Raw genomic sequence first — 20676 nt, forward strand, 5'->3', positions numbered from 1 at the left:
TCATTTTAAAAGTTTGTGCAAGTGACTAATGAAACTGAAAGCATTAACTTAAAAATTAATGCAAGCGACTATTGAAACCAAAAGCAACTTTTGCAACTAAAAGCAATCAACTTAGAAGTTAATGAAATGGCCTGATAATTGTTGATTACCTGACAAGTAGCAATTTTCAATGCTGCAAACTGCCGACTACGCATAGTACAGTTAAATTTTCCTAAAGCACACTCTGTTGGGACCAAAGCATTTTGACAGTTATATTGTGGTGGCCAGTATATGCAGGTATAATTAGTATCATAGCTACCGTATTGTGACTAAAATACTTTGCCAGTGTAAAGAGGTACCAGTTTACTGAGGGACCAGTTAGTGAAATATCCTTGTAATATACAACAAGACCTTTTTTCACATCCACTTTAATTTAGATCTGCCAGCTGCTCATCCCACAAAGATAATAACTGTGTTCAAATAGAATGTGAAATTGTAATATTTGAAGATAATTCATGGCACAAAAATTATATCTCAAACCAGCTAGATTATGCTATAATACACTAGTCCCTCAATATAAAGTGCCTTGGTACATCATATTTTCTTGAATACATATTTAGTCATGAATTCCATTTTTTTTGGTGATAGTAGTTTTTATATTGAAACCACTTACATATCAGGCTACCTTCCAATTCAGTACATTTGTATAACTCCCATTAAATGCATTCTAGCAACTATGTCATTAGGTGATCTTACCACTCAGGATATTTGTATGACTCCTTTGAAGTTTATTATAGTGAGTATTGGACAGCTTTATGAAGTAGTATATTTGTATGACTCCTTAAAATTCCTTATAGTAAGCATCAGGAAACCTTACCATTCAGGATATTTGTATGACTCCTTTGAAGTTTATTGTAGTGAGTATTGGACAGCTTTATGAAGTAGTATATTTGTATGACTCCTTGAAATTCCTTATAGTGAGCATCAGGAAACCTTACCATTCAGGATATTTGTATGACTCCTTTGAAGTTTATTATAGTGAGTATTGGACAGCTTTATGAAGTAGTATATTTGTATGACTCCTTGAAATTCCTTATAGTAAGCATCAGGAAACCTTACCATTCAGTATATGTGTATGACTCACTCTTCTGAAATGCATTAAAGCATGTATGTGTGTTATGTACATTTAATCTATATTGTGTGATTGACCTTTGTCCAAAATTAAAGGTAAGAGTCTGAGCCTATTTGACTAATGTCTTTTATTGTGTGTGAACAACATATTACATGGCTTATATTTTGCATATGACTGAAGATTAAATATTAAGATAATTAGTAATTGTAGGCAAACATGTTTACTTGGATTTCAGTCCAGGACATTGGTTTTCCCCTCAAGAATTCCTGGTCTACCTGATATTTGCTATGTTCTTTACTAAAATTTAAGTAAAAGACCTGATCTTGTTGACAACTTAGAATGTTCTAGAAATGAACATTTGACTCTAATCCTGGTCCTCTTACTGTGTGTTAGGTTGTTATATGTTGTATACATCAGATTTATTTATTCCTATCCTAATATCTGAAGTGGAATCAGTCTTTTAGTCTTTTAGCTGTGTTCAGTTGTAATTTGAGAGAATTTATTTATTTAAATTATTCATTGGAATTACAAAGTGCTTAATAATACTTTACAGCTAAATCACTATTTTTGGATTACTTTTAATTTGTATAGAGACATTTTTGAATATATCATTGTGATACATCAAGACTGTTAGCACACCAACACTATTCCAGGCTACTGGTACATCAGCACATTCAAGCTTGGAATTAATTCGGAACACCACTGGAATTTATATATGGAAATGCTCTACATGTTTGGACCTGTGATTGAACCTTCAGGACTATTTGGGATGTAATTCATACTACTCTAAGTACTTTTTAAATTTTCACTTCGTATTTTAGGGAAATTACATACTAAATCTGATGGTTTTCGCTCTTTTCTGTTACTCAGTTAAAGACCAGAGAGTTGTAACATGAGTATTAGGCAACCTTATAATGCAGTAGATTTGTATGACTCCTTTAAAATGCATTACAGTGTGTATTTGTGTTAGACAACCTTACAATGCAGTACATCTGTATGACTCCCTATAAATGCATTATACAGCATGTGTATTAGGCAACATTACAATGCAGTCGATTTGTATGACTCCTTTAAAATGTATTACAGTGTGTATTTATATTAGACAACCTTACAATGCAGTACATTTGTGTGACTCCCTATAAATGCATTACAGCATCTGTATTAGGCAACATTACAATGCAGTCGATTGTATGAATCCCTGGAATGCATTATAGTGCATATTAAACATCTTATAATGCAGCACATTTGAAGTGCATTATAGCCAGGTACTACTGTACATGCCTCTCACTGTTCTGCTGAAACTGAAGGGTGACTTTAGCCTTCAGGGCTTCACATTAATGGCTGCCCAATCACCCAAGGCAAGTGAAGATAAGCTCAGGTCAAATAAAAGTCAAAAGGGCTTGTATGACCAGGAAGAATGAAAATAAAAAGAGGAAAGGTTTGTAAAAGCTGTAATTCAAATTATGTGATAAAATAGAACTTTATTCACAAGATTTTGCCTTTGTACATTTAATAGTAATTACAAGGCTATAGCTGAAACTTGAAACAAATGCATACTCTAAATTAAATCCACATTGCTGTAAGTCTGCTATCTTGAGCTACTCCAATCCGATATATGCTTGCATATCAGACAAGTAACATATAATAGGCATCATATATATTTACAACTAACTCGAACTGATATTTTGATTACAAGTTGTTATTCAAAATTACGGTTTTAGCCATACAAGTGTTGAAGTAATTCAGTTATTTTCTGTCAAACCACAAGTAACCTTTCGTTTAATGACATCAAGCCAAACTGATGTATGACTGTTTATATGTGCTGAGCACATGAGTTAAATAAATGTCAAATGTCATTTTTGTAGGGCTATGGTCATCAAAAGAGAGGGAAGTGGTGAAAAGGTATAAAAGGGAAAAAAATGAAGTTTCAAAAAAACAATATGAAATGGCATATGCAAAACAGGGTTTCTTCTAAAATGGGAAGAGGACAGACGGCTTTATTCTGATGAGGATTACTGACTGATTTGTTTCTGGGATTGATACTAAAATGATACTAAATCCTTTGATCAACTTTTGTTAAAAAATTTTGTTTACTATTGTCCTACAATCATATAATCATCTTTGAGGGTAGTGTTTCTTTTTTACAGTATATTTTTAGGCTTTCTGTTTTTAATTTAAATGTTGATATAGACACATTTTTCTTGATTTGTCGGTTGTTGTATTAAAGTTTTGTTTACCTTACTTTAAATAAATTAACTGTTATTGATTCAATTGTGTTCCAGAATATTTAGGATATGTATTCATTTTCCTTTTGACCAAAAACAGATTATGTGAGAAATTGTCAGAATGGGCAAATGATGTGTAAAATTTATGTCCAGCCTTGGCCTTGCAGTCTGATTTCCATCAGGATGGAGTAAGTTTGGAGTTGTTTCCCTTTCAGTAAGCTGTACATCTTCACTTGTGGAAAATGTAAGGTGTTTACTGGATAAGTGCTGTACACAGATTCGTAAAGCTCTAATAGTTCTTTACATAGACAAGTATAGTTCTCACAAAAACTGCAAAAACTCCCTGTCCTCACACATCCAATTTTGGAACAGTGTCTGTGAATCACATCTGGCTATCACCCAACTTGTTTCCTTTCTTGAGTTTTCACGATTTCTTCCTGGAAAGGAAATAAAGAAAATATGAGAAAATATTATACAAAATGAATTGTATACATTATTATTAAAATATTGTACAAAATTAATCATATACATTATTATTAAAATATTATACAAAATTAATCATATACATTATTATTAAAATATTATACAAAAAGGATCATTTGAAATGCAATTACTCTGTACTAGGACTGTCATACCAGTCAACTGGATAAAAACATCCTTTCGAAAACAAACCCTAATATTCTGTATCATTATCAATCATGCCAGATAGCAATGTTGTAATACACTTGTGATTTTGCTCTCCTTAGTCCAAATCTTCAATTAAAATAGGTGCAGGGCTCAATATAGTGCTGAAAGAAAACTTTTTAGATACAGGCTTAAGGGCAAGTGACTTTAAAAATATAAAAAGCCCCTTAATTCCACTAGCCCTTACTCAAATTCCATGTTCCTGAACTGGTCCTATTGTTTTTACTATTATTCAACACAATGTTGAAATTGCTCTACTTAAAAAAAAATAAAACAAAAATCATATCAAATTGACTCATGTGTATTTCACATAAATCAATGTTTTAATCCAGGCCCTGATATTAGCCATTGTCCACTTGCTCCTCTGCTCAAAAAGTTTTCAGACACAGGCTCAGGTCAAGTCTCTCAAACAAAAACAAACAAAACCACTTGCCCTGATTTAAAATCCACTTGACCAAGAAGCCCATTTTTTTACTATTATTCTGACACACTAGCCCCATCGAGACAAATTAAATAGTTTGCCACATATACCTGTGATAATGTTCACTGAAACCTTGTTCACATTCTGTTATAGAGGTGCTCACAACAAAAAAAAGTTTTCCAACAATTTTACAATTTCTGCATGTTCTGGTGGTAAATTCTGAATAATTATGGTGTACAGTTGTGCTCTTGTGATTTCTGACTGAAGGCAAAATACAGTTAAATACTTCTTGCTAAGTTAATTAATATATTGATATGTCCATACTCTATCAAGATCATTTATTTATTCATTATTTCAGGGAGTGACAAGATTTAATTATAAGAACTGCATAATACTTGGTTAATTAAATGACCTAATCTGTAATTAAACAATTATGGATTCTTCCTTATTAGAGTGTATGCTTGAATATATTTAAAGGCATCAACTGTCTTCAAACCCAGTCATCTCTTCCTAGCTCTTTCTCTCTCTCTCTCAACTGCTCCAGTGGCCTAGTGGTTAGAGCATTTGCCCCGGATGCTGGAGGTCGTGGGTTCAAACCCTGGCTGAGTCATACCAAAGACTTATAAAAATGGTACTAACAGCTGCCTTGCTAGGCGTTCAGCATTAAGAGGTTAGTGTTAGGACTGGTTGGCCTGGTGTCAGGATAATGTGACTGGGTGGGACATTATGCTACATGTCTGCGGCATGATGCCCCAGTGCTAGATATCACTTAAACTGCCATACTGCAGACATCGTAGCGATATGACTGGACAACTGTTAAAGCTGTTAAAAATTTAAATCACACACACAAATACACACACACACACACTCTCTTCCCCATCTTTTTCTTTTACTATCTATATTTGTCTCTGCTCTCTGTTTTCCTCTTTGTCTTTCTCTTCCTATCTGTCTTTTACACTCTCTCTCTCTTCCCTCTCTCTCATCCCCTCTGTCTTCTCTCTCTTCATCCAAGTCATCCTCTATCTTCCTTTATGTCTTCCTTTCTCTCTCCTCTGTATTCCTCTTTCATCTCTTTCTTCCACTCTTCTTTTTCCTCTCTTCAATTATCTCTTTTTCTGTCTTCCTCTTTTGTCCTCTTTCTCTTACTCTCACTCTCTCCCGCCCTCCTGTATTCCTCTCCCTGTCTTTGTCTTACCCTGTCTTCCTCTTTCTCTCTCTTCCTCTATTCTTTTCTCTCTTCCTCTTTTCTTCTATCCCTCCTTTTTCTTTCTCTTATTCTATCTCTATTTCTCTTCCTCTCTTCCCCTATCTCTTCATTTTTGTCTTCTTTGAACTCTCTGTTTCTGTCTCTCTAGCATCTGCCCTGCCCCATCTTATGCTCCCTCTCTTTTCTCCATCTGTCTCTCTTTTGCTCACATATATAATGATCTCTTCCTCTATTACTTTCTTTCTCTTCTTCTGTTCCTCTCTCTCATCATCTCTTTCTTTTTATCACTTGTTCTTATTGTCACACTCTCTCACTCACTAACTTTTCCTCACATCTGCCCCCTTCTCTCTCCAATTTCACGATCTGTCTCTCTTGTGCTCTCATATATACTTCCCATTCTCTCTGCAGTATTCACAGCACATAATTATAAATTGTAAACATTCTTTTCTTTTACTTTCGAAGTAAACTGAATTATATTTTTATTGTAGTAAGTAAATATGGGAAGACATCAAAGCCAGGACATAAAATATGAGAAATGCCAGGAAGTATATTGATGGAATGGGATGAAGCAAGATCTAATAATATACGTCCATGATTGTAATAAATGCAGCAGAGTGAATCTTGGGCCAATACAGGCAGCTCATTTAACTTGCAAAGAAAATAATATAGCATGCTAAATGGTTATTCTTTGCATTTATCGTAAAGGGAATCAATATGGATATGAATATTTAAATATAAATTATATGTCTATGAAACTGAAGGAGTACGGTACGAATTCTTTAAAGTCTCCATTGATCTATTTTATTTTAGTTTTCTCTCTTTGACAATAACTTCAGCTAAATAACAGCAGTAAGGTACAAAATTGCAAAAAAGACTTAACTCTCTCTCACACTGGGTCATATTTTATTTTGATCATGAGATGCAAGAAGAAAGATGTGATGGGGAAAATGCCTCTCTCCCTCACTCTATCTCTTTTAAAAAAAACTAAACTGTAGAAAAGGATGTTAGCATCATGCTGGTCATCTGGAATAGCGTAGTCAATACCATTAATATTCATGAAACCAGAAGTTACTGGTGAAAAAGACAAAGCCATGGTATTGATCTGGACACAATGACATATATGGATGAGGGTAAAAATTTGTGAAATTAGTGAATTCAGTTTATACTCCACATAAACTTATAGGCCAGCAAGTACAGAATAAATATGGCTTCCAGATTGGTAATATGGTAGCCAATCAAATGGAAGGTCACCTCATAAATATTCATGACTCTTGTTCATGACTAAATTCGTCTGCTATCATGGTGATATAAACCTATATTCCAAGTTTGATGGAATTCAGTTCAGAAATTTTGAAACCAGAGTGGTAACAAGCAACTGTTGCATGCTCATCGGACCTTATAGCCAACTAAGCTTTATAAAATTGAAGCTGCATTTGAATTTAGTTAGGTCAACAAAATGGGTTTTTATTCACATTGCAGAATCTGTATAACATGTACAAACAACAATCAACTATCCACAGGAGTCTGGCAATCATTCATTATCTAGTCCTGAAAGTTTCTGGACTATCCCGAAATTGGAACACGCTTTTGGACAAGTGTCCTGTGTCTAACTTGAACCATCTGAAACATACGCTAATGAGATACAGTAAACAATTACATCTGAATGGATGAGTAAACTGGCTGGAGGGTCACTGGAATTTTTTTCCAATAGCCGACTGTAAGTCTCTGGGCTGGACTGATAGATCAATTATAGATGATTAAGCATATTGAAAAAACTTACTTTTTCTTTGGCTTACTAGGTCTGGATGTGATGGACGGAGGGGACATGATGTCAGAAACAGGGATAGAGCCTGGGTCTGTCATGCTTTCTTCTGCCTCACTAGACTGGGTGGCAGGGGTCTGTGAGGCTGGAACATCTCGCTGAATGCTGCTAGGTTCGTCAAATGAGTCCAAGCTGTTTACCCTTAAATAAAATTATTGATTTCATTGAAGGAAGCTTTTCAATTATTAAGAAAGGTTAAATGTACAGTGTGACCCTGCTATAACACGGTACTTGGAGTCCACTAAACCCGACTGTGTTATAGACCGAACTGTCTTATAATGAACCAAGTCAGTTAGCTCATGAAAATGATGCACTTTCCTAAATTATGGCTGGTGGGGTGGGGGTGTAATATAAGCAGGCACAAAAATACATGATTTTGATTAAAAGAACACAACCTACTCTGAAAAACTTGTATACAGACAACTTACATGTGTGTAGTACAATCCATGATCCATTAAGCTCTGTAACTGTATATAATAAATCCATGAATTCGAGTACAGATCACGTTATAAACTTCATACATATCTCACATTCCGTTAGAAAACACAAAAAAACACGCATATATTTTAAAAAAATTATACTCATTTTGATCTATATCTGATTGTCACTTAACAATTCACTACAATTGTCACAAATAGTGCAACGCTATAACTGTTCCCATGCTACATGTACATGTACTTAAATTGTATATGTACTTAAATTGGCCTAGATTTTGGTCACCTGTAGACAGAAACCTTTTGCCGAGGCTACCAAGGGGATGAGGCTATTGATAGGGAAATGAAAACTTTAACAAATTGAAAAGTTTAACAAATATCTTTGCAAGATACCCCATCTTCAATTACCTTGATGGCATTTTATGCCACCATTCGTAGCTACCATAAGCATAATTTGATTCCCTGCAAAAATGAACCTTTCATTGTACAATAAACATGTTCCAGTCACTTTGGTAAATGCAACAATCTATCAGATTCCATTGCTTTTATTTAAATTTGGTGCTGACTTCCTCTGATGATAGGTTATTTGTTTTTATTGAAGATTCTAGTTGGCTTTCTTTGATGAATTGTGTTAACCAGTAAAGGACAGCTTTGGAGGACCAAACAAATGTCTGTTTCTTATTGCGGTGGAACATCAAATAACTGCAGAACATCAACTGAGACTGATTTTGTTTTCCATTTGTTTAGAATTTATACAGAATGATTGGCGCTTGAAAGGTGATCAGTTTTCTTTGAAGTTTCAGCAAAAGTATTTTTCTGGGTACATTTAAAAAAAAAATTAGCTCTAGTTTGGTCAAGTGTAGCAGTTACTTTTCCTGCTTTCAAAAGTTGGTAGATTGTAGATAGTCCTGGTAGCATAGATAGACCAACAAGTAGATCTCTGTTTGTGTTTTGTTTTGTGTTGGGGTCTTTTTGGTGATTTTTCTGGTAGCAGAGTGATACTGCCTTTCATGCATGCATCAGAAAGTTTCTTTTAAAAAGGCCAACAAAGGATGAATATACAGGTGTTCTGTTCTTTTCTGATGGTTATTACTACAGAAAAGATGAGTGTTCTAGAGGATTTAATTCAATGAGTGGAAAGATGAGTGTTCTGAAGGATTTAATTCAATGAGTGGAAAGTTGAGTGTTCTAGAGGATTTAATTCAATGAGTGGAAAGATGAATGTTCTGAAGGATTTAATTCAATGAGTGGAAAGATGAGTGTTCTGAAGGATTTAATTCAATGAGTGGAAAGATGAGTGTTCTGAAGGATTTAATTCAGTGAGTGAAAAGATGAGTGTTCTGAAGAATTCTGTTCAGTGAGTGAAAAGATGAGTGTTGTTGTTGTTGTTCTAGGGTTTAACGCCATTTTACAGCACACGATAGGCTATACATGGCGGCCAGTATAACTGGTGGAGGAAGAACCCTGGAAAACCCAGGGAAGAACCACTGACCCACGAGAAGCTACTGGCAGGCTTTCCCACGTACCCATGCTTGTCGAGCCTTGGACTCGAACCCACGCAGACAGAGGTGAGATAGCACTTGTCCACTCGGGGCCCCAAAGATGAGTGTTCTGAAGGATTTAATTCAATGAGTGGAAAGATGAGTGTTCTAAAGGATTTAGTTCAATGAGTGAAAAGATGAGTGTTCTGAAGGATTTAGTTCAATGAGTGAAAAGATGAGTGTTCTGAAGGATTTAATTCAATGAGTGGAAAGATGAGTGTTCTGAATGATTTAATGTTATATCCAAATTCGTGTTACAACGGTGTGTGCTATAGAGGAGTCTCACTATAATATGAAGCTTCAAACTGATACACAGCAGGCTATTATCACACTGCCAAAATGTTACACTTCCAATCTCATTACCAAATATACATGCTTATAAGTAAAGTCTGACTGTAAACAACATAAACCTTTATCAGCCAATACACATCTCCCTCAATAAGTTGCACACAATGGGATCCATAAACATAGACCACACTATAAGCGAGAGTGCAAGTTACCAAGGGACCTCCAAAAATTGAAACAATCCGCTTAGGCTATACTTCATGAAAACTGTTGGGGAGGGGGTTAGTGAACTGGACTGTTTAATTACTAAATCCTTGTTTAACAATCATGTTGATAATAATTGTTAATAACGCTCTTTTCTGATGAAGTTGTTCGTTATTCTGTATAAATAAAATTTATTTTCAAAATGTCCAACATGTGAAAGATCATTTCAACTGGTTTCAACAACCATCCCATGTATGCGAAAAAATCTGTGTATTACGTCACTGCTTTTTGTTTTGTTGATTAGACTGGTTCCCGGGGTGGTATTACATAGTCAATTCAGAAATTGGAGTAGCAGGGAACTAGACTAACCATTGATACACCACAAAACAAGATTCATTTTTTCAAAAACTAGCGACATTCATTTCATGAGACAATCATCTACATCGAAACTCAAATTTTGTATTGTTCAGTAAGTACAATATTGACATTGTTATTTCATTGGAAGTGATAGTGAAACTTCTTATCATCCTTGACAATATCTCTAAGTGCCAGTCCATGAATTCTCTGAAATACGCTTGCCCTCAGTGGTCTGTATCTGTAAAACCAAGCTATTTATTTTGTGAAGTATTTATTTTGCTTGGTTGGCTTGCTATCTTTGATCACAATTATGAATGAGTCGGTTAAATGAAGGTAGTTTATGGTACATACACAATAACTTTTATAACAGCGTTCGATTCATCAACTGAGTTCACCCGACATATGCCCGGGGCCACTAGATTTTAAGTAGGATGGCTTTGTGTGCCTTTTAACTATTCTTTTATTCAGCATTCTTTATTTGATTCAAAAGACATAATTGAATTGATAATACAAATGATGCCAGCTTTTAATTCAGTGCAACCAAAACTTCCTCAAATCAGTTCAAAATACAGTCATGACTGAATTGGGTTCTCAGAGAAACACCTGTGGACATAGCTGACACATTTTACATTTAAATACACATTGCATTTATGATGATTACACTTAAGAGAAATTAAAAGATAGAATTAAAACACAAATTTCACTTAATAACATTTTTAAAATTTAATATTTAATTATTTATGTACTGCCTACACCAGGCGTAAGTGACAGTTTCCTTGATTGAAATTTCCTTGAATAACTTCAATTATGATGTACTAAGAATGTCGTTTGGAAAGAAAATGTAACCAATTATATGACTTCTTATGAAAAGCTGATAATTTCAAAATGTTGATTAAAACTTCCAGGTCCTCTTTACTGTTTTCGAACATAAAACAAGTGATATATTAACGTTTCAGTTAGCTATTTCAATCACAATTTTCAATAAATAGGGATCAATTTTTGTTGCATTTTCTGGTTAAAAAAAATGAGATCCATGCCTGACCCTGCATTATAAGCAGGTTCGTGAGTTATCAGGCGCGAGATATCAAGGGAGTGGCATATATGGCTCTACTGATGACTGTTAACAAACTGCATTGACATATGTGATGGCAGATCTGGGTCTGTGCAGTTTACAGTTGGACTTGACTTAAAAGAAAGTACATATAGTACTTTTCATGCTGTGATCCACTGCATGTATATTATCAGTAAATTTTTATTTCATAAATTATAAAACTGTTCCTAAAATTCAAAGATGTTTCCTTCTTAAAAGAATGACTGATCACAATGCATGAGTTTCAACATAACCTCCTATATTACAGGTAAAAGTTTGTGTCTCCAAGTATCTGATAACAGTAAGGGTGGTTTTCTTGCTACATGCTGAATTTTACTGGCAAGATGTCAGCAAGCAACTGGCAACATGTTAGTGTGAAACTAGAAACATGTCACTGTGGGAATAGCAACATGTCAGTATGGGAATAGCAACGTGGCAGTATACAACAAGCAACATGTACGAGACTTGCAACATGTCAGTATGGGACTAGCAACATATCAGTATGGAACTATCAACAAGGGACTAGAAACATGTCAGTATGGGACTAGCAACATAGTATGGAACTATCAACAAGGGACTAGAAACATGTCAGTATGGGACTAGCAACATATCAGTATGGAACTATCAACATGTCAATATGGGAGGTAAAATAGATAACTATGACATTAAAACTATAATTTAAGTATTACAATTATCCAATGTTACATTGCTATCTCAAATCTTAAACTGGAAAAGAAATCCATCAAGAAATGGTTTAATATAATCCTGAGATCAGTACATCAAGAAGTGGTTTAATATAATCCTGAGATCAGTACAACAAGAAGTGGTTTAATATAATCCTGAGATCAGTACATCAAGTGGTTTAATATAATCCTGAGATCAGTACATCAAGAAGTGGTTTAATATAATCCTGAGATCAGTACATCAAGTGGTTTAATATAATCCTGAGATCAGTACATCAAGAAGTGGTTTAATATAATCCTGAGATCAGTACAACAAGAAGTGGTTTAATATAATCCTGAGATCAGTACATCAAGTGGTTTAATATAATCCTGAGATCAGTACATCAAGAAGTGGTTTAATATAATCCTGAGATCAGTACATCAAGAAGTGGTTTAATATAATCCTGAGATCAGTACATCAAGAAGTGGTTTAATACAATCCTGAGATCAAAATTCAGGACATTCATGATTTTTATTTTATAATTTTGTATGTATTTATGTACATGTAAAAGGCACATCAGCTGAATCCTAGTAGTATAGTGCCAAGCAAAAGCTAGTTAGCAACAATTAAACATGTGGATTTAATGCTTTGGTCCAAAGAGCAATGAAGTGATAGCTTCAATACACTGCAGTAATTAGTGTATATACATAGTTTTCATTGATGATTGTAGTTATAGTCTTTTACAGTCATGCTGCTCACTGGGATTAAGTATACATGGATAAAATAAGATACGCTTTCATGATGATTAAAATTTTTTGACAAAGTTTGACCTGAATAAAGAATCAAATTGAATAAGTATTAAATATAATTTTATAATATTAGTATCATTTATTATTCTTATTTTTATTAATACAGAAGTCTGAATGCCTAATGTTTTTTCTCAATTCTCTCTATGCTTACTTGACTTACACCATATCGATTTAAGGAACTGAGTACAAAATACAGAACTGGATACTGTATATGTGTGCATCAACACATTATAAAATGCTTTACATTTCTCTTCTTTTTTTAAAATAAAGAGTGAAAACAAAATGTGTAAAAATTACTATTATAGTACCAAATTAAAGAAATTATGCAAATTTATCAAAACAGCTTTGTTGATCTCTAGGAATGAAACACTGTAAGAAACATGGGGGAGGGGCTTTCGAATCATACTATGAAGCACTACTTGATAGTTTCAAATTTCATGGTTTGGGTGAGAGAAAAAAAACATTCATGGGTACCTAAGATCATGTACAAAAAAAACCAATGTCTATGTCTCTGTAAAAGATTATACCAACATTTATTTCCATGCATTTGCAAGCAGACAGGTTTAAAGCATAAAACAATAATTAAATTAATTAAGTTATTTACTGTCAAAGATAAGGTTTAAATGAAGAAATCTTAAAGAAAATGTGAACTTTTTTCTGGACATGTCTGAACTAACATATTTAATACCACTATTGTAATCTTAAGTAATTAGGTTCTCAGGTGTTCTTAAAGACTGCTGTCATAAAATATAATGTTCTAAACAATTAGGGATTAGGTGCTTGAATAAAACCAATGACTGTAAACCAGCTGTATGCATTGATAAGATGCAATCCCTACATTTAACTGTTAGCAATATTACAAGGAGGAACTTAAATGTGGATTTCATGAGTACTATTCAATACTTTAATTAGTATTTCATGAGTACTATTCAATACTTTAGTTAGTATTTCATGAGTACTATTCAGTACTTTAATTAGTATTTCATGAGTGCTATTCAATACAGCTGATCAGTTAATTGAACCAAAGGACAATGGAGATCTAGTCTTGGCTGATTTGAAAACATGTATATTTAAGCCAATTCACACTACATGGCTTATCTACACACCTGACAAGTAGCACTTCAAAGAGGCCTGACTCAAATGAGAAAGTAATATCAATCTGGTATTTATTTAACAGTAAGCAGATATGAGCAAAAATGTATTTATAAATGGGAAACTTTCTGTGTGTTTTTAACCCCTTAAAAAAACATAAAAAGCATTTTATAAAGAAGGACATAGTAAGTAAATTCATTGCTATATTTCATTTTAGAATCATTAAAATCTTATACTAGTTTTCATGTTCTTTAAATTTTGCAATTACTTTAAATTCTAAATTTTAATTTCAGTGTTCCTCATCATTTACATACATATAATAGTGTATATTTCATATTCTCAGTACTATATATAAATGTAGCATTAAAACAATGAAATAAACTGATGCTTTTCTATTGCATGGGGGGGAGTTGGCTTGGCTGATATTTTGTTGTTACTTTAAATTTCTGGGCTAACTCCCCCACGAAAACCAGGAAAACTGGAATGCCATGAATTTAAAGTGTTTCAGAGTATGTGGACAAATTTTCACTGGATCTTTAATTTTGTCGTTTGGGACATAAAGAAAATCCACAAAAATTGGTATGTCATATATATAAGTGAAACTGCAATATTTAATATTTGTGCTGTATAAGAGACAAATAAGTTGATAAATCATGGTAATTATATAACTTACTTATCAACTGGTTCAGTTTTGATGCTCTGAGACCACTTAGATTCCACCTCTGTTGTTAAACCAGTGGCAGATTCATGTTCAACTGTTATTTCAAATCCAACTAGACCTGTAAAAAATATTCATATTTAAGTAAACTTCTTTTCAGTGACTGTGATGTCCCTAGTTACAAGAACTTCTTTTCAGTGACTGTGACGTCCCTAGTTACAAGAACTTCTATTCAGTGACTGTGATGTCCCTTGTTACAAGAACTTCTTTTCAGTGACTGTGATGTCCCTAGTTACAAGAACTTCTTTTTAAATCTGTACAAAAAGCCCCATAAATGTAATTGTTTTTGCAAGAAAAACAAATGCCCTTAGTCAACACATCTACCTGCCATTCTGAATGTCACCCTGCAATCCTGAAAGATGGGTTAAGTTCATTATAACCTAAACATAATAAGGCATCTGTATTCAGATCTTATTCACACTGTCACACAATATTTGAGATATTTTGCAAACATTCCAAGGCATCTGTATTTCAAGTCTTATTCACACTGTCACACAGTATTGAAGATTATTTGCAAACATCCCAAGGCATCGGTATGCTAAATCTTACTCACAAATGTAAATATGAAAAGAATCTGTGTATATGTGTAAAAGATTAAGAAAGGTGTATTTTTATAAACATTTAATAAAAACATAGCTGAACAATGTATGTTGCTTTTGAAAGTCAAATCCGGTCAAATGAATACAGTTGTTTCAGACAGAAATGGAGTCCAGTAAAATGAATACAGTTGTTTCACACAGAAATGGAGTACAGTCAAATGAATACAGTTGTTTCAGACTGAAATGGAGTCCAGTCAAATGAATACAGTTGTTTCTGACAGAAATGAAGTCCAGTCAAATGAATACAGTTGTTTCAGACAGAAATGGAGTCCAGTCAAATGAATAACTGCTCACAGAGGGTAATGAGACTAACTCTAATCATTTTCTTCTCATGTAAATGAGATTGCTGATCCCTTCTTGACAGCCTTGGAGATGAGTGTCAGCCTGTCTCTTTTTCATTGGATGAGGCATGAAGTAACAGAGCTGCCAGTCATGTCCCCCATACCTTGAAACCAAGGCAAGAACATTAATGCTGTCATATGGGGAAAAAGAACTCACTACCGTGTAGAGTGGCACCAAAATCCCATACGTATTAGACAAGAACATTGGAAAGGGGCAATGTCAACCTGATCCCCTCCCTTAGAACGGGGTGCAAAGCCTGACTTCCTATCCCCATAGAGACAGATATCAATTAAACTCCTGTCCTCAAATGGACAATCAAAACCAATCAAAATCTGGTGACTTGCACCCATAGTTCATTGCTCAGAACTTGGTTACCACTGCCTAAAGACTTATCAGTGACTGGACAGATGATGAAGATCTAACAGATTAACCTACCTCAGAACTTGGTTACCACTGCCTAAACACTAATCAATGACTGGACAGATGAAAATCTAACAGATTAACCTACCTCAGAACCTGGTTACCACTGCCTAAACACTAATCAATGACTGGACAGATGAAGAAGATCTAACAGATTAACCTAATTCAGAACCTGGTTACCACTGCCTAAAGACTAATCAATGACTGGACAGATGACAAAGATCTGACAGAATAACCTACCTCAGAACCTGGTTACCACTGCCTAAACACTAATCAATGACTGGACAGATGATGAAGATCTAACAGATTAACCTACCTCAGAACTTGGTTACCACTGCCTAAACACTAATCAATGACTGGACAGATGATGAAGATCTAACAGATTAACTTACCTCAGAACCTGGTTACCACTGCCTAAACACTAATCAATGACTGGACAGATGATGAAGATCTAACAGATTAACCTACCTCAGAACTTGGTTACCACTGCCTAAACACTAATCAGTGACTGGACAGATGATGAAGATCTAACAGAATAACCTACCTCAGAACTTGGTTACCACTGCCTAAACACTAATCAATGACTGGACAGATAATGAAGATCTAACAGATTAACCTACCTCAGAACTTGGTTACCACTGCCTAAAGACTAATCAGTGACTGGACAGATGATGAAGATCTAACAGATTAACCTACCTCAGAACCTGGTTACCACTGCCTAAAGACTAATCAATGACTGGACAGACAATGAAGATCTAACAGATTAACCTACCTCAGAACTATCAGATCAAGATTACTGCTCATCCTTGTCACTGCAAAGGCATGACTCACTTATATTGCTCACCAATACTTTACTTACCTTGAGGGGACTTGCTCTCATCAACATGGTACTACTCATTGGTGCCAGAGAGGTGCAACTCTCTTTCAGGCCTTACTCCTCCCCTGGGAGGGACTATGGATCAATCCTTCACTGGAACTGATGTCATGGATCCTTGTCCTTGGGTTTTTGGTGATCTCTTTACCATAAAAATCACTCTTGCCTCCTGCTCCAGTGAGGGAGTTGACTTCCCGGACACAGGAAGTGATCCAGACCCTCCTGGGAACAGAGGAGGTTGTCCTGAGATGATGAGAAGGAAGAGGGGCTTTACTTCCTTCCCTGATAAATGCAGCAATTTTCCCCACACTTCATCTAACCAAAGGCAACAAAACCGGATACCTGTCTATGAGTGCATAACATAAAGGACATGGGGGCTGAGTGTCCCATGGGGCCTTCCTATGCCTGCACTTACAGATACCTTGAAACATTATGTTGATAAAAGAAAAGAAAACCACTAGGAACAAGAAAAGGGTACACAATACCTATCCTGACAGCACAAAGAAGGAACCATGTGGTAGTGCAGACATGGGCAGAAAGACATCTCTTTCCACAAGCTGGAGATCGATGAAAGCAGCTATGGTGAGCAAGTTAAGCTGCCCTGCTTAGTACATGAGGTATACATGAAACTGACTCACAGTTCTTGATGAAATGGTCTAAGCTATGTTCAAATTACTGAAATATAACCAATCAACATAAGGTGAGCATGAACCAGTCATTACCACTGTCAACCAGCTGCTGCATTCAGAGAAAGAATATTCAGTTCTTGTGTACAGAAAAAGGTTATAGCATTCACAGGAATATTATGTCAGATGCTGAAAGCTGGAACTTCAATGTGGAAGACTGTAAAGTTTGTAGAAAACACATTTAAACTAGGATTGGTGTTTTACGATACTGCAATATACATGATGGTGATTTAGTTCCAAGGCAAATGGAGTAAGGTGCATTGCCATAGAACATGCCTTGGTTGATGACCTCAGCTAATGGGATTCAATCCCATAACCTCATGAACTTAAAACGAGAAAATTACTAATGATAATAAAATAATTAAATAATTTTTTAAAAAAATAATATGAAAATAAATTCATTTTTTATGTGAAAGGTATAAATAAATTCTCAGTATTTTTTTTCTCAAAACCATGAACACTGCCAACAATGAAAATAAATGAATTGTCAGGACCAAAAGTTTAAACAATGTCGTTTAAACTGTAATTTGGAATTACCTTCTAGGTTAAGAAGTTGTTCTGCTTCAATGACTTCATCATTATCATCCAGGACTGGGAAATTGATCTCTGAGTGTGGCTCCTCCTTAATCCTGCAATTCATATTGAAATAAGTACCTACTGTGAATTCAATTCTTTCTTTGTTAAGTACCAACTGTTATGGATTTTGTGGTTGGAATGAATGATAAATGTAAAAACCCAATAAAATGTGATTTATTTTTGGAAACAATATGACCATTTCCCAAATCTAAGAATTTAAAAAACTGAAGAAAATTCTGCTTTTTCTACAACCATAAAAAGAATTAATATAAAGTATTCTAAAATGATCTCATTTCATCTAATTATTCAATGTGTTTATTTTTTGGGGTACAAATTTTCGTGGTTATGTGAAATAACACATTTTCATCCATAATTAAATTCATGAAATATATTGGGAAGAGGTCTTAATATTTATACATGATCTTTAAATTCACGTTTTGTAGCAACCCCCCAAAACAAGAGTCCCCTAAAGGGACTGATGCCCTTCTGGGTGAAAAGAATTCAAGACAAGACCATTTCTTCTTCTTAACTGCTGAACGTTTGCAAAATTTATCAGACATTTTTCAGTCATAACAAGATTTTCAAACCAGTTCCTGCGGTGCACATATTGTATGTCAGATTGGCACCACTTTCATTTTGGACAAAGTAGACATCATCAGAAGTCTTTGAGTAAAAAATCCCATTTCATAATGGTCATCTATTCATGGGGAGTAGTGACAACAAGAGTTTTAAGACCATCATCAAGGCAGTCATATTAAATGTACATACTGACACTATTTTATTTTAGGACTAACTAGATACCATAAGAAGTCTACTGGTGAAAACCCCATGTTAATATAGCCATCCTTTTGGATGGCGGCTATTCTGAGGATTAGTCATTTTCATTAAAGACAAACCAGACACCATAAAAACCTTTCTGATGAAAACCCCATGTCAAAATGAATTTCTATTTAATAGGAAAACAAGGGCCACATACTGGATATCAGCTTAGTACACCTTTTATTACAATCAATACAAATTATAAAAATCTTGTAGTGAAAACCCCATGTTGATATAACATTCATTCATGAGAAGTAGAGATAACAAGAACTGCGAGTCATAATGCCTGCCAGATTGGAATCATTTTCATTTAGAATGATAAAGACATTACAAGAAGTATTTTAGTGAAAACCACATTTTGATACGACCAACCAGTCAGGTGGTATAGCGATAACAAGATTTTTAAAATGGCTACCACAGCAGCCATAGTGGAAATCAGATTGCCACCATTTTCATTTATGAAAAACTAGACGATAAAAGTTTTTTTAATTGAAAACCCCATGTTAACATGGCCAGACATTGAGAAGTAATGACAGCAATATTTTCAAGCTGGCCAATGTGGTGGTCTTAATTGGATATCTGATAAGTGACATTTTCATTTAGGAACAACCAGACATCATTACTGGTTACCACTTTAATGAATAATTCTCTGATGATATTACCATCCATTCAGGAAGAGTAATAAAAATAAGATTCTTATGATGAAAATATACAATGAAGTTGGCTTCGAAAGTACAGGTCATGTAGGCATTTGGTACCAAATAGAGGTGCGCAGTATTACCAATATACCGGTTTAACCAGGTATTTGTTTTAAGTGGTACATACTTTTTCTCTGTACCAGTACATTGTTAGTTTCCATCAGTAATGAATGTATGGAAATATCAGAGGAATCTTCTTACACTAAAATGATTTTAATAGCATATTTTCATTATTCATGACAAATCTATTTCAAAAATTTAATTATCTTTTTCTACAAAAACAGCTGTATATTTCATAACTTAATAGCGAATCTTACAAATATAATTACATTTAAGATTGTTAATTGCATGTTTGACATATGTAGGTCCATTGGTGTCCAATGGAATGTTATGTCAAACACAACTTTCAGAAAAAATTATGGATTTAAAAAAAACATAACAAAATTACAAAGCACACATTTTCTGTCTGAACACTATGTAATTTCTCCAGTCCATTGAATATTGTTTTGTTGATTGAGTGTGTTTTGTTTACTGGCCATCTCTGATAATTATCACACCTGGGTGTTAGCATCAAGCTCAAAGCTTCCCTGCCTATTATATCAATAGTGTAGCTAGAAAATTGTAGGCTTTCGGTATCAACACGTTCCTATTTTTATCACTAGACTCTCTAATGTCAGCTTGATGTCTTTCACAGTATCAGCTTATCAGTAAGCTTAATCATCCTATTTTACAGCTTACAGAACAATTAACATACTCATTCATCTACTATAACGTACTGACCATTTAATATTCAGGCAAGGAGGAGGGCTGTCTTTTTTTTTAGAACTAAAATATTTGCTTTTTTTTCATATTCTCAAGATAATTAATACTTTTTCCTAATAATATCATGGATATAACATTGTGTTATTTAGTCCTAATAATATCATGGATATAACATGGTGTTATTTTGTCCTAATAATATCATGGATATAACATTGTGTTATTTTGTTCCAAATAATA

The 20676-nt window shown here is 34.4% G+C and overlaps 1 protein-coding gene across 2 annotated transcripts in view; it reads right to left on the minus strand.

The window, feature by feature from the left end:
• Positions 1–2572: 2572 nt before the first annotated feature.
• LOC149797434 (STAGA complex 65 subunit gamma-like) overlaps positions 2573–20676 on the minus strand; it is a 54057-nt gene continuing 35953 nt past the window's right edge. The window contains exons 8-11 of one of the 2 annotated variants that reach the window (XM_089962230.1): positions 18122–18213; positions 14619–14724; positions 7429–7611; positions 2573–3773 (exon numbers count right to left, since the gene is read on the minus strand). In XM_089962230.1, coding sequence (XP_089818356.1) covers positions 3761–3773; positions 7429–7611; positions 14619–14724; positions 18122–18213 — 394 coding nt within the window. In that variant the 3' untranslated portion in view covers positions 2573–3760. Of the gene's footprint in view, positions 3774–7424; positions 7612–14618; positions 14725–18121; positions 18214–20676 lie in introns of those variants that run through there. The other variant, XM_089962231.1, reaches the window with a different exon arrangement.

This window comes from Sinohyriopsis cumingii, chromosome 6, assembly GCF_028554795.1.
Source record: "Sinohyriopsis cumingii isolate HCF-2022 chromosome 6, ASM2855479v2, whole genome shotgun sequence".
Classification (NCBI taxonomy): Eukaryota; Metazoa; Mollusca; class Bivalvia; order Unionida; family Unionidae; genus Sinohyriopsis; species Sinohyriopsis cumingii.